At 48.2% G+C, this 13,985-nt stretch overlaps 1 protein-coding gene across 1 annotated transcript in view; it reads right to left on the reverse strand.

The window, feature by feature from the left end:
• Positions 1-696: 696 nt before the first annotated feature.
• BSCL2 (Berardinelli-Seip congenital lipodystrophy 2 (seipin)) overlaps positions 697-13,985 on the reverse strand; it is a 37,257-nt gene continuing 23,968 nt past the window's right edge. The window contains exons 6-11 of the mRNA XM_015412178.1: positions 13,760-13,769; positions 11,778-12,002; positions 8,406-8,475; positions 6,411-6,491; positions 4,726-4,791; positions 697-1,040 (exon numbers count right to left, since the gene is read on the reverse strand). Coding sequence (XP_015267664.1) covers positions 880-1,040; positions 4,726-4,791; positions 6,411-6,491; positions 8,406-8,475; positions 11,778-12,002; positions 13,760-13,769 — 613 coding nt within the window. The 3' untranslated portion in view covers positions 697-879. The remainder of the gene's footprint in view (positions 1,041-4,725; positions 4,792-6,410; positions 6,492-8,405; positions 8,476-11,777; positions 12,003-13,759; positions 13,770-13,985) is intronic.

Consider the following 13,985-nt stretch of genomic DNA (forward strand, 5'->3'; position numbering starts at 1 on the left):
ATTGTTTTTAACTCAGTTCGGTGTTGTGGTTAAGTGTGCGGACTCTAATCTGGGAGAACCAGGTTTGATTCCCCACTCCTCCACTTGCAGCTGCTGGATGACCTTGGGCAAGCCATAGTTCTGACAAGAGCTGTCCTTGAAAGGGCAGTTCTTGAAAGAGCTCTCTCAGCCCCACCTACCTCACAGGGTGTCTGTTGTGGGGAGGGGAAGGGAAAGGAGTCTGTAAGCTGCTCTGAGACTCCAAGTGAAGGGCGAGGTATAAATCCAATCTCTTCTTCTCTTCTTCAAAATACAAACAAAAGCAGTTGATTTACTGGGGAACCCACAAAAGCCCCAATAAATGTATGTAATCACATGGAAGACTAGATTTTTTTCCAATGGATACCACAAAAGGGGGAGTACATTACATTTCCATATGTACCAGTTGCTTGCGGGCCGGGTAAGAGCCCTGAACGGGCCGGTTCTGGCCCCCGGGGCCTTATGTTTGATACCCCTGCTTACTCAGACTGGCTGGCAACTGCTCTCCAGGGTCTCAGGTGGAGGTCTTTCACATCACCTACTGCCTGGTCCTTTTAACAGGGGATGCTGGGGATTGAACCCAGGACCTTCTGCATGCAAAGCAGAGGCTCTTCCTCCAACCTACAGCCCCTCCCCTACCTTCCCCTGACCCACCCACTCAGTACACACCGGTTCACCTTAACCGTTAGCAGATAAATTTTATTAAGTTACAGTGTCTCCGGGCATTAAGGGAAAAAAACGGCTGGAATGTAAACACAAGCTGGGAGCCGCAGCTTCCCTGGGGCAAGCAAGGCCTGTGCAGGGCGTATGCTATTAGAAGTGCAAATACCAAGGGGAGGGAGGTTGAGCAACCAGGACCTCTCAGGAACTGGAGCAAACAGTTCTCTGGCGGATTTCTGCCCCCGGCGAAGGGGCCCTTCCTTCTGACGGCAGCAGGCTTGAGGGATCCCTCTCCTGGGAAGCAGCTGGGAAGTTGGCCTCTGTGAGCAGCGACGAATTGTCCACAGACTCAAAATCTGTCTCTACAGAAAAACAAGGAGAAACGTGTTCTGTACAGTACCTTTTGAAACAGATTCTTCTTCTCGAGGACTGCCACAAAGACAAATAAGCAATTTCGAGACCAAACCAAGCCTGAACTCTCCCCTAGAAGTTAAAATGACCAAACGGAGGCTATGGTACTTTGGTCACATTCTGAGAAGACGAGAGTCACTGGAAGAGACAGCAATGCCAGGGAAAGTTGAAGGCAACAGGAAGAGAGGAAGACCCAGCATGGGATGGAGGGACTCAGTCAAGGAAGCTACAAGGGCCCTCCGCTTGCAAGAGCGGAGCCAGGCTGTTAATGACAGGGCATTTTGGAGGTCAGTGATTCACAGGGTCCCCATGAGTCGGAAGTGACGTGATGGCCATTTACACGCATACACAGATTCTTCTTCTATGCAACAGACGGCAGGTTGAGAAGAGCCCTCCCCTTATCAGTCCTTTTTTAAGGAGAGGGGAAGACCTACGTATTACTTTTCACCTTACAACACTACTGTATTTAATTTTGTTTACTATTGTAATTCCACAAGAATGCTATAAAGGAATCAGAACAGTTGTTTTGGCAGCAAAGTGAAAAGCAGTACAAAATCCCCCCCCCCAACAGTTGATTCAGGACAACATGATAGGAGATAAGCTAGCAACAGAGTAAAGGGACATTTAAAAGAATAGTACCGCAAAGAAGCCTCAAGAGCATTTTGTCTGGTGTGGTCGATGTGACACTGCAATTTCATTTATGTTTAAAAAAATCTCCCCAAGTCAAATGGTCTCATCTGTTTTCAGACAAAGGGGAAAACTCAGGAATGCAGTGAGAGGGCAGTAGAGTAACTGAAACTGTGAACTAAATCAAGGACAGCAGTTTGAGACTGAAATGGCTGGCATGGATGGGGAAGTATTTGCTTAGGGACTTTATACATTAAACTTGGCATCTGGCTTGAACTGAACCTGGCAAGAAGCTGGGATGAGGGAGTCTTGAAGGACTAAGAACTAAAATGATCCTTCTGGTGCCTTTTATCAAATAACCATGCAGGTTAAAGTAACCAGTGCAGAAAGAGCACTGCTCCTGTGGAGTCACATCCCAGGTCTGTACTTGCTGCAGATGACAATGGCCTGGACTATGTTTAAAACATTCCACAACCTACCTGCATGGGAGCAGGTAGAGAAAGAAGAACTTTTCTCCCTTTCTCACAATACAAGAACTCGTGGGCACTCAATGGAATTGCTGAGCAGTCGGGTTAGAACAGACAAAAGGAAGTACTTCTTCACCCAAAGAGTGATTAACACATGGAATTCACTGCCACAGGAGGTGGTGGCGGCTACAAGCATGGACTGCTTCAAGAGGGAATTAGATAAACATATGGAGGAGAAGTCCATCAGTGGCTATTAGCCACAAGGCATAGATGGAACTCTTGGGTCTGGGGCAAGTGATGCCCTGTCTTCTTGGTGCTTGGGGGGGGGGGCAACAGTGGGAGGGCTTCTAGTGTCCTGCCCCACTGCTGGACCTCCTGATGGCACCTGGTATTTTTGGCCACTGTGTGACAGAGTGTTGGACTATATGGGCCATTGGCCTGATCCAAGATTGGCTTCTCTTGTTCTTATGTTTTGAACTCCTTCTGCAGGGAGATCTGCCGGGGTGCCATCATTACAGGAGAGGCCTGTGCATTTAAATAATCATCACCTTTTGAAGCTTTATAACCTCTGGATTGCTGCAGGAACTGGCATTGCTAATTTTGCTTTGTCGTTTTCAAACGATTCCTTAAAATTTTAATTTTAAGTTTGAAAGCTACTCTGGGAATTCCCCCCCCCTTGCTCTTTTAAAGTGGAAAGGCAGGGTACAGTTTTTTTAATAATAAGTTTATCACCCTCAAGCCATGACAAACACAGTGTGTCTACATCATGTGCGTTCTAAGGTTATAGACAAAAAAATCTATAAATTAACCATTGCCTGGGAATTTACCGAAATTATTCTGAATCATTTGATCTACAGAGCACCGAGCCAGTAAATCTTGCTGGATTAAGTTTCACATTCTGTTGGGAAGATGGTTTTGTATGATATGACCTCTCTTTTGGAGATACCATCAGGTAAATCTATATGTGCCTTTTGCAATCTTACCCTGTATTTTTGCTAGGTGTTCACTAGACTTTAGTGATTATACACAGGAGGAGGATGAAAAGGTGTAATTAAAATTAATTGGTATTAATAGCTTAACCCTCTTTCATGTTTAGTATCAAGGCTTGGGCCTTTTAAAAAAACTTTCATGAGATAATGCAAAGCAAACCACACGGACACATAAATACCCAGAAAGCTACCTTATGCTGAAGCAGACCCATTGGTCCACCAATGTCAGTACTGTCTACTCAAGACTCCGGCAGCATCTCTCCAGGGTCTCAGGCAGGGGACTTTCATGTCACCTACTGCCTGGTCCTTTTAACTGGAGATGCCAGGGATTGCACCTGGGACCTTGTGCGTGCAAAGCAGAGGCTCTACCACTGAGCCAGTCCCTCCTCAATCATTCATCTGGTGACGTCCAGTCACTACAGTTAGTAAAGAACAGATCTTCTTCTGAAGATGATGACATGACTCGTTGCAATGAGGAATACCTTCCATAGTTCTCGCTCCAGAAACAAAAGGACCAGAGATGCTTAGATAGCAGTCAAGCCATTAGGAGCATAGAACCGGGGGGGGGGGGGGGGGGTTATCAAGTACTCCAAATATCTGCAATACCACACACCTGGATCATTGGATGTTTGTGACATGACAGGATCCAACTAAAAATTGGGAGATATTTAGAACGGAAAAGCATCTGGTTAAAAAAAAAACAGGAGCGGGGGCTGGCGGTGATAGCACTCCAAAAACCATCCCCATCCACTTCTGCCAAGCCACAATTCCCCCTGGCTCAAGGCAAATTTTTTAAGATCACCATCATACTTTTGCTTAGGAGGCAGTGTATTGGAATGGTTAGTGTCAAACTAGGCTACCTCACAGGGTTGTTGTGAGGATAATACAGAGGAGAGCAATGCAAACAACCCTGGGTCCCCACTGGGAAGGAAGATGGGGCATAAAATAAAATAATTAAATGATCTGCAGAGTGCCTAAGGGAGCCAAGGGGCAGCTTAAGGAAGACTCACAGAATTGGGATATCCACAGAGGCCATCTAGTCTAACCCCCTACTCAATGCAGGAACAGCCTAAAGCACTCCTGACAAGCATTTGTCCAGCCGCTGCTTCAAGACTGCCAGTGTGGAGGAGCTCACCACCTCCCTAGGCAGCTGATTCCACTGCTGAACTACTCTTACTGTAAAAAAAACTAATATCCAGCTGGTATCTTTCCACCTGTAATTTAAACCCATTCTTGCAAGTCCTGTCCTCTGCTGCCAACAGGAACAGCTCCCTGCCCTCCTCTAAGTGACAGCCCTTCAGATACTTAAAGACGTCCATTATAAGGCGGCAAAAGCTTCAAAAAATAAATACGAATTATGAGAAAACAACTGATTATTCCATTTCTTTGATAACCTATAAGGAATGTTGCTGCCCCACCTAGCAAGGAAAAGTTGACTACAGCTCTGGAAGGCATTGTGTTCTCTCTCTATAGGTATGGATCTATGACAGGGTGGGGGGCTTTTACACAGAGGTCACAGAGGTGCAGCCACCATTACCCAACCCCACCTTTACCTAAGCTGGCTTCTGATCCAGAATCAGGTTCTCCAGGTTTGCACTTCTTGGCCTGCATCATAGCGACTGTGTAAAATCAAGAGTAATCAAGAGTCAGAAGGAGGGGTCAGGACAAGGAGCCCACCTCTGTGTGGGCCACGTGCATAAAGTTCCATTGACAGTTTTAACTGTTCCACTTAAAAAAAGAAGAGACTGGATTTATACCCCGCCCTTCACTACCCGAAGGAGTCTCAAAGCAATTTACAATCTCCTTTCCCTTCCCCTCCCCACAACAGACACCCAGTGAGGTAGGTGGGGCTGAGAGAGCTCTTTCGAGACCTGCTCCTGAGAGAACAGCTCTGAAAGAACTTATGATTGACCCAGGGTCACACCAGCAGCTGCACGTGAAGGCGTGGGGAATCAAACCTGGTTCTCCGAGATTAGAGTCCGTGCTCCTGACCACTACACCAAACTGGCTCTCAAAACCCCCAAGAATGTATTTGGAGATTCAGCAGAAGTAAAAAGGCAGCAGCACATGCAAAATTCAACTCATAGTCTCTCCCCCTTCCAAGGAAGTTTTGAGGCCTTGTGGTTGAGAAAATGATTCTCAGAGACTGTAAGTGTCTCCTGCAATCATGGAAGCCAGAGAGGTGAATGTGGCCCAGTACTTGGTGGGGATTCAGTGGCCTGGCTCCTCCCTCATTGGCTAACCATACCAGAATGAATTAAGCCAAAGAGCAACAGAATTGTAGAATTATGCAAAAGTAACAGGAGTGATACCAGTTCTGCACCAGGAAAACCCTCGACTCCGAATAAATGATGCAGGTGACGCAGAATTTTAACCTTCTGTTTTAGTGCCATGAAGCTCACATAGGCCAATCACTCCCTCAATGAAACCTACTTGATAGATGTAACATGGGAACAGGGGAGAACTATTTCACTGCCTGAATTCCTTGAAGGAAGGGCAGAACAAAAGTATTAGCAGTGCAGTACGGAACATCAGAATATTCTCTTACAAGGAATGCATAAACAACTGTGACTTCTGAAGCTTGAAAAAAAGAGTTGTTGTTTCCCTCGCCCACCCTGGGGCTTCTAGCGGCCTCCATTCTAAGGGATGGAACAGGACCACTCCCCCTCCCACTCCGGCACCAGCACAGCACCAGGTGTTTCCAGATCATTAAGGGCACCATCTGGCTGGGGGTATCGGAAGTATCCTGCGGCTTGATGGCGCAGCCATATGTAAGGAGGGCGAAGCAGCTGTCGCTCCCCACAGCGGCATGCTCCTGTGCGCAAAAAGTAGATCTCCATCCCTTTATTATGCAACTGGGGCTGTCCGCCATTGCATCGAGTTACGCCCCAAGTTTGGAAACTATTTCATGGTGGAATCCATCCCCCCCCCCCAGAGGTGCCAAGGCCCTTGGCAGAGGTGCCCACCCAGATGGCCAGACTGCTCCAGGGCAAACTCTCACTCCTGACAACCACCGGCTCTTAAATCCTTCCCAAACCTAACCCCGTGGATTTTAAAAACCACACAGCCTTGAACGGTATTCTCTCTCATGCACAGCCAAGCTTCTTTGGGGCACCTGGACAGGCCCTTGGGAAAAAGGACGCTGAATAAGACGGACTTCCAGTTCAAGCCCACTGCTGACTTGTGTCCCTAAGAGGTCCGAGATCCACTGAAGTTCCACCGAAATAAAGGCTCATACCTGCTCCAGACAGCTCTGTGCCTTCAGCAGCCCCTACGTCTTCAGGCTGTGCCGAGGGAACGTCCTCTGCCTCCTCAAGGCCTGCAGAACCAGTGGGAGGGGTGTGAGAGAGAGAGAGAGTGGCTGATGACGAGGTAAACTGGCATATGCACCATTTGTCTCATGTTCCAGCTTCTTAACGTCAGCTTAGTTCACACTGCAAAACCATGCCCTTCTTTGCACAATACATGATCACCTGATAGAATCCGGAGCCCCAAGACACACTTGTGGCCTTCAGCTTAAATTGAGCAGGAAAGGACTAATCATGGCTATTAGCCACGCTGGCTCTGGGAAGCCTCCATAATAAGAACCAGAGTGGTGTAGTAGTTAAGAGCGCTGAACTAAGATCGTGGAGTCCTGGGTTCAGATCCTCATCTGGGCAAGCTGACCTGAGTTCCTTGGCGAGATAAAAATGTAACAGAAGGCTTGTTCAGGGGCAGAGGCAGGCTGGCTATTTAACTCACATGGAATGTTTCCCGTGTGACTCCACCCTGAGGACTCCTGGGCAGCCAGGAGCAAGTGGACCCGAGTCCCAGCAGCTTTGCTGAGCGCTGCAGGGGCCACTCAGCCTGCCTTGCTCCAGGGCCATTCAGTCTCTCCATTCCATGCCTGTTCAGGGGAAGAGCTGTCTCCATTCCCTGCTTGGGGGCTTCCAAGAGACATGACCCTTTGGCATGGACCACATGGCAAAAGCAAAAGGGCTTATAACCCGCAGCCCCAAGGGAGATGGGTCCAAAACCAATGTTGGAGTCAAGCTAAGCATATTTTTTTTGTCTGATTTTTTTTTTGTAAGCCACTTTGAACCACCAGCAGGATGTAAATGCCTAAACAATTTGGTTAGCCCTTGTTGTAGCACCGGGATGCTGGACTAGATAGACCTCTGATCTGCTCCAGCAAGGCTCATCTTATGCTCTTAACCATGGTGTGAGGTGGAAGCTGAAATCAAGCGGCAAACCATGGTTTAAGAGCTGCTAGTCTGTTTCGGGTCTCCATATGCTCAGAAGGCCCTGGCCTCTGGGTGCAAGTGGCTGCTGGAGGCAGAATAGCAGACCTAACTCTGGTTTGTCAAGTCAGGAATCACAGCAAACCACTCTTAGCACCAACGATGGTTAGTGAGCCCACTCTCAATAGTGGTTTCCAGTTCTGGCTTGCCACGGCCAATCAGGCCAAGTTATAGTTTAGATTACTTGAATACTGATTTGTAGGGGTCCCCGACATGGTACCTGTGGGTGCCACAGTGCTTGCTGACACATTTCTTGGGGCTTGCCAAGTGTGTTTAGAAAGTGGGCAAGGCTAGGCTTTGCCCACAAGGTTTCTGATTAGCTGTGCAAATTTTTCAAAAAACATCAGCTGCTCATACAGAGAGAAGAGACTGGATTTATACCCTGCCCTTCACTACCAGAAGGAGTCTCAGAGCGGCTTACAATCCCTTTCCCTTCCCCAGAACAAGACACCCTGTGAGGGAGGTGGGACTGAGAGAGCTCTCTGGAGAGCTGCCCTTGAGAGAACAGCTCTGAAAGAACTTATGACTGACCCACAGTCACACCAGCAGCTGCATGTGGAGGAGTGGGGAATCAAATGCGGTTCTCCCAGATCAGAGTTTGCGCTCCTAACCACTACACCAAACAGCACAAGGACCCTCACTGTGTGACTGAAGGTAAGCTGTGGCGGCCATTTTGTGGCTCCACCCACCATACTTTGTCATAATTCCAAAGGTCCCTACAGGCTCGAAAACGCTGGGGACCCTGGGTTTAGAGCAATTTCTGAACTGCACCATAGATGGAATGTACTGACATGTACTCACCCCCCATGGGTAAACAGAGAACATGGGAGCACTACATAAAGTGGGATTATCACCGGCTTTGCACACAGGCACCCTCCAAAAATGTACTTGATCCACTCTCCCTCCCTACAGACGACCCCACCCTCTTGACTCCGCTCCCCTATCCACGTTACCTGCTTTGGGGATCACAACCCGCCTGCGTATGTCTTCTCGCTGCCCTCCAGATCCTTCGTCTCCAGATACCTACAGGAGGGCACAGAAGATGGGCAGTGAACAGCCTGGTCTGAATTCCACCTGCCACCACGCACCTTGCCGTCCCCACTGAAACTAGACGCTTAGGTTTCAATTAAGCAAATTATATTCAATGTGCATCATTTATTTCAGGGGTAATGGTCTGGTTCACATTGGTGTTAAGCATATCCTGACAAGCATTTGGAGGGGCTGCAGGACTTGTATTTTTAATTAAAGGAGAGAGAAAGAGGGACAGAGTGACATTGCAGTAGCTCAGCACTAGCGGCACAGTGCTGTAAAGGGTTACAGTGCCAGACTAGGCCTGGGGAGACTCGAGGCCAAATTCCCACTCCACCATGAACCTCACTTGGGCCAGTCACTCTGTCAACCGAACTTACCTTGCTGCAAGGATAAAATGGGCCATGAATGCTACACTTTTCTTTTTTACATGTGCATATGTGTGTGCATGTGTACCTGGAAGTCATGGCGACCTTCGTTGACTGACCCCTACTGGGCGCCTGGAGGATATTCAGAGAGGTGGCTGAGTAAAGCCTGCCCCTGTCCTCCCGCCTCTGGTATTTCAAGGAGGTCACCCATTCGAGTACTTGCCAGGGTCGACCCTGCTCGGCTTCCGAGATCTGACAAGATCGGACTTGCTTGGGCTATCAAGGTCAGGGCATGAATGCTACTCCTGTGCTCTTCGAAGGAAGGATGGGATAAGAAATGCGGCAGAGAGACCATAGGGTACAGTAGGCCTTCTTCTGCTCACTGCCCTCTTTGGGTTTTTCAGCACAGACCATCTCAGACTTTCGGCCTCAGTTGTGAAAACTGACGCTCTCTTCCTTTTTTCTCCCCCAGCAGCGTTAAGCAAGACCGTGAAGGTTTTGAACACTTGCCTGGAGATGACTAAAGGGCAACACCCCGATCCAGATAAGGAATTTCTGGTCAATGGAACATCAAATCAGGGATTGATGAGTCAGCCTGTCTTGGGTGGGGCTAAGCTCTCCTGAGAGAGGAGCAGCCATCCAAGCATGGGGAGGTGATATTACAGCTGTGCCTACAGATGGAGCACCAGGTCTTTTCTATGGCAAGCGGCACCTTTAGCCCACCAAGGCTGGCAATGGCCACTGTGAAACGGCTGGTTAATCGCTCAAGTGGGTCGCCTGATGCAGCAGATCAGCTGAAGGCAGGTCATGGGAAGCAGCAGCAAGAGGCATGGTGGGTGCCTACCATCACTGCCCAGACCTGTGCTGGTGCCAACATGCTAGGATTGCCAGTCTCTAGGCGGTCCAATAGAACAAACACCGTGCAATAGTTCAATACAAATTCAAATTATTGAAACCAGTACATGACAGACTGTAAAGACCAACAGCACTGTCTAGTCAATTTCAAACCAGTGGCTGCATTCCTGAATAAGTGACTGTGGACTGTCAGGCTGAACTGTTTAAGGCTTCCATTCCATTGATGATTTTTTTCGGTCCTGATGAAGACTTAGGAAGTGCCTGCCACTCCGGAATAGGGCGCTGACCGCTTGGACTCTTCTTGAACTGTTGTTACAAAGGATCTTCAGACCTTTCTGTACCAACTGGGGACTTTTACCACACTTGTGAAATAAGTACATATTGTACTGAGATAGCATTATACTTAACTGTTGTGGTGTGTTGTCTTTACAGTTTGTTATGGGCTGGTTTCAATAATCTGAATCTGTACTGAAGTATTATACGGTGTTTGTTCTATTGGACTCCTTTGTTCACTGTGGTCCCTTAGATTTATTGTTAACCTCTAGGTCAATGATAGCGAACCTTTCAGAGACCAAGTGCCCAAACTGCCACCCAAAACCCACTTATTTATTGCAAAGTGCCAACACGGCAATTTAACCTGAATACTGAGGTTTTACTTTAGAAAAAACAACCCATACATTAATTTACGATGATCCAAAGAAAGTAAAGAAAGCAATCCCAAATGCCAAATTATTTGGCAGAAAATTCGACACTTTAATGATGGTCTGGGCCTGGCTGGGGCGATGACACGGGTGCCCACAGAGAGGGCTCTGAGTGCCACCTCTGGCACCCGTGCCATAGGTTCGCCACCACTGCTCTAGGTGGTGCCTGGAGACCTCCCAGAATTACAACTGATCTCCAGGCGACAGAGATTTAGAGGCCCCACTCTGCGTTCCACCACTTTCACAGCCTAGATGGTCAAGAACACCAGCGACAGGGCCTTCTCGGTGGGGGTGCCCTGAACTCCCTGCCTGCAGAAATCTCACCTGGCACTGGGTTTACAAGCTTTTAAGCACCAGGTGTTTTTATTCTCCCAGGTCTATACTAGTTATTAAATAGGGTTGCCAGCTCTGGGATGAGAAATACCTGAAGATTTGGGAGATGGAGCCTGGGGAGGGCGGGGTTTGGGGGAGGGACCTTAGCAGGGTATGATGCCACAGGGCCCAACCTCCAAAGCTGCTCTTTTCTCCAGGGGAACTGATCTTGGTCACCTGGAGACCAAGTGTAAATAGAGGGAGATCTCCAGATGCCACCCAGGGGCTGGCAACCCTACTATTAACACATCCTCTTGTTTCATCTGATACTGTTTAACCTCTTCATTGCGTTTCTTTGTGAGTCCCGCTAGAGGCAGGGTCTCTTTGATGGTGGCACCTTGGCTCCAGGACTTCCTCTTTGCAGCGGTTTGCCTGGTAACAAGGTTACATTGTACTAGGTACCGGGAAAAGACTCCTTCCACCACCCGCCAGGCACATGGTTAAGTGGTGATGGGGACTCAGTGGAGGCTATTTTTCCTCTTTCCATTTTGACCGAGGTTTGTACTTGCTCTTACTCTGGGGATTTTAAATCTTTTTACACTGACATGTTGCTGTTCCATGCTGTTGTATTGTTATTTCTTTAAGTTTCTTTATGGCTTCTTTTTAGGCTGTTATAGGTGGCATAGTCCTGGGCTATTATTTGTTTAAGAAACACAACTAGAAGCTTGCTTTTTCTTCCCTAAGACAATAAAATTCAAGTTTAAGTTTCTTTACGGCTTCTTTTTAGGCTGTTATAGGTGGCATAGTCCTGGGCTATTATTTGTTTAAGAAACACAACTAGAAGCTTGCTTTTTCTTCCCTAAGACAATAAAATTCAACACAGGACAGAAACTGAGAATTCACGAGTTCCATGTGGCACAGAAGTTTCAATAAAGAGGAAGTGCTGAGAAACAACTCAAAGATCTCCCTCAGGTCAGGCACCCTGACCATAGGGGATTTTCATACGCAACGGTCCCCACCATCCTCCTCCCACACCCCCCGCCAAAGTCTTGTCTCCCACCTGAACAGAAAGTGAGTCTCGGGGCCACACACTGCCCCAGATCCACTGCAGATAGCTGAAAAGGACAAGGACGCTGAGGAAAACAAAGTTGCTGGTCACACCCAAGATGGCGGAGGTGACTGGGAAGTTGTAGAGCAGGTACCTGTGAGGGAGAGACCAGAAAGGAAGAGAAGTTACAGTTCTGCAGTGGTCCAGTCTTTCATGTTGTGCTTTTAGAATACTGAGCTATCTGGAGTCAGGGGGAAGGCTCCTGGCTCTGAGAGAGAGTGAGAGAGAGAGAGAGAGAGACAGACAGACAGACAGACAAAGCACTCCCATTACCAGAAGGGATCTATGGCAGAAGTGCCCAACCATTTAAAGCTTGTGGGCACCTTTAGCATTCTGACACAGGATGGTGGGCACAACTCCAAAATGGCTGCCAAAAGAGCCAGAGCCAACTACAAACTATGCACAGCCAAGTGAGGTCTCCAACAGCCAATCAGAAGCCCTGCTAGGCAAAAGCCCCACCCAGCCTCACCCACTTCTTAAAAACACTTGGTGGGCGATAGAAAAAGTGTCACCCTGATGCCCTTGGGCACTGCATTGGGGACCCTGACCTATAGACTCCAACCTGATATCCTCAGGTCTCATAGAAACTTTTTCTTCTTACTCTGCAGGTCCAGGAAATGTTTCTGAACACTCCATGACCCCCACCTCTTCTACTGTATACCTTGGGTCATTCCAGGTTTGTCTCTCTCCGCCTTCTCTAAAACCCTCCAGCCGTGTTACAGAAAGGAAGAGTTAACTTGCCACAATCCCAGTCCTCTTCAGGGTCATTCCAGAGTTTCATCCAAATCTAAATCAGTTTTGGTGCCCAAGGTGGCTTACAGAATCACAGAACCATAGAGTTGGGAGGGACTTCTAAGGGTCATCTAGTCCAACCCCCTACACAATGCAGGAAATTCACACATACCTCCCCACCACTCCCAGTGACCCTGGTTCCATGCCCAGAAAATGACAAAAAAATCTTCCAGGATCCCCAGCCAAACTGGCCTGGAGAAAAATTGGGTCCAGGAAGCAATTTTTAGAGTATACAAGCAATGTCTACCAAAGATCTCAGAAGCGAGAATGTGGGAAGGCAGGATTTCAGTGACCTGCACAACTCCTGGTTCTTGACTACGGCCTGCACAAACTAACACATAACTTCTCAAGCTAAAAAAAATTACAGAATTATACCTGATATTATGCCCATCTGCTCAGTTGGCCTGACTTATACTGGGTTTTTCCCCTGGATTGTGTGTGTGTACGTGTGTGTCTGGAAGTCATGGCTGACTTCTGGCGATCCCTAGTGGGGCCCAGCTATTTCAGAGAGGTAGCTTATTATTGCTTGTCTCTGCCTCCCAGCCCTGGTGTTCCTCGGAGGTCTCCCTTCCAAGTACTTGCTAGGGTAGGCCCCGCTTAGCTTCCAAGATCTCATGAGATCGGGCTCGCCTGGGCAGCCTAACTTATATTGGGTGTAGAATTCAACTCTGTGTGGAATTCGGATTGCCTAGGCACAGAGTTTCCCCAACAAGAAAGTTTAGAAAGAAGAGATGAATAAGGGGAACACAACAGAGATTTATAAAACTATGCATGGGGTGAAGAGAGTTGACAAAGAACTTTTTCCCTCTCTCTCCAAGTACTAGAACTCGAGGCCATCCAATGAAGCGAATGAGCAGTAGGTTCAGGACAGACAAAAGGAAATACTACCCAACACAGAGAGTGCTTAATTAAAATGTGGAATTCTCTGCCAGAGGATGTAGTGATGACCACAAGAATAAATGGCTTTAAAAAGGGATTAGATAGACTCATAGAGAATAAGGTCCCGGTCACACGAGCGGGATAATCCGCAGAGGAAATGAGGCTTTTAGAGCTAGAGCAAAATGAAGCGCGGTAGGCGCCATCTGACGTTCCCCTGAGGGATCTGATGTTCCCCCGAGGGAACGCATGCGTGGGATGTGGACGGGTGCCGGCCTGCGACGGGCTACCAGCGCGTCCCCGATCAGACGGCCACCTTCGCCACGCGTTTTCCGGAAGATACTGCATGGTTCCTAGTATCTTTTAACTTCGCTTCTTCGGGCCGAAGCTACGGGTTGGAGACGGGAGCGCCACGCTTGCCAAATGTTGCAGTATGATCGCGCCCGTTTAATCCGCCAGCAAGCCATCCCTCTCGCGGGGCACATTCTCGCT

This window comes from Gekko japonicus, unplaced genomic scaffold (assembly GCF_001447785.1).
Source record: "Gekko japonicus isolate JY-2015 unplaced genomic scaffold, Gekko_japonicus_V1.1 scaffold2386, whole genome shotgun sequence".
In the NCBI taxonomy this organism is placed as follows: Eukaryota; Metazoa; Chordata; class Lepidosauria; order Squamata; family Gekkonidae; genus Gekko; species Gekko japonicus.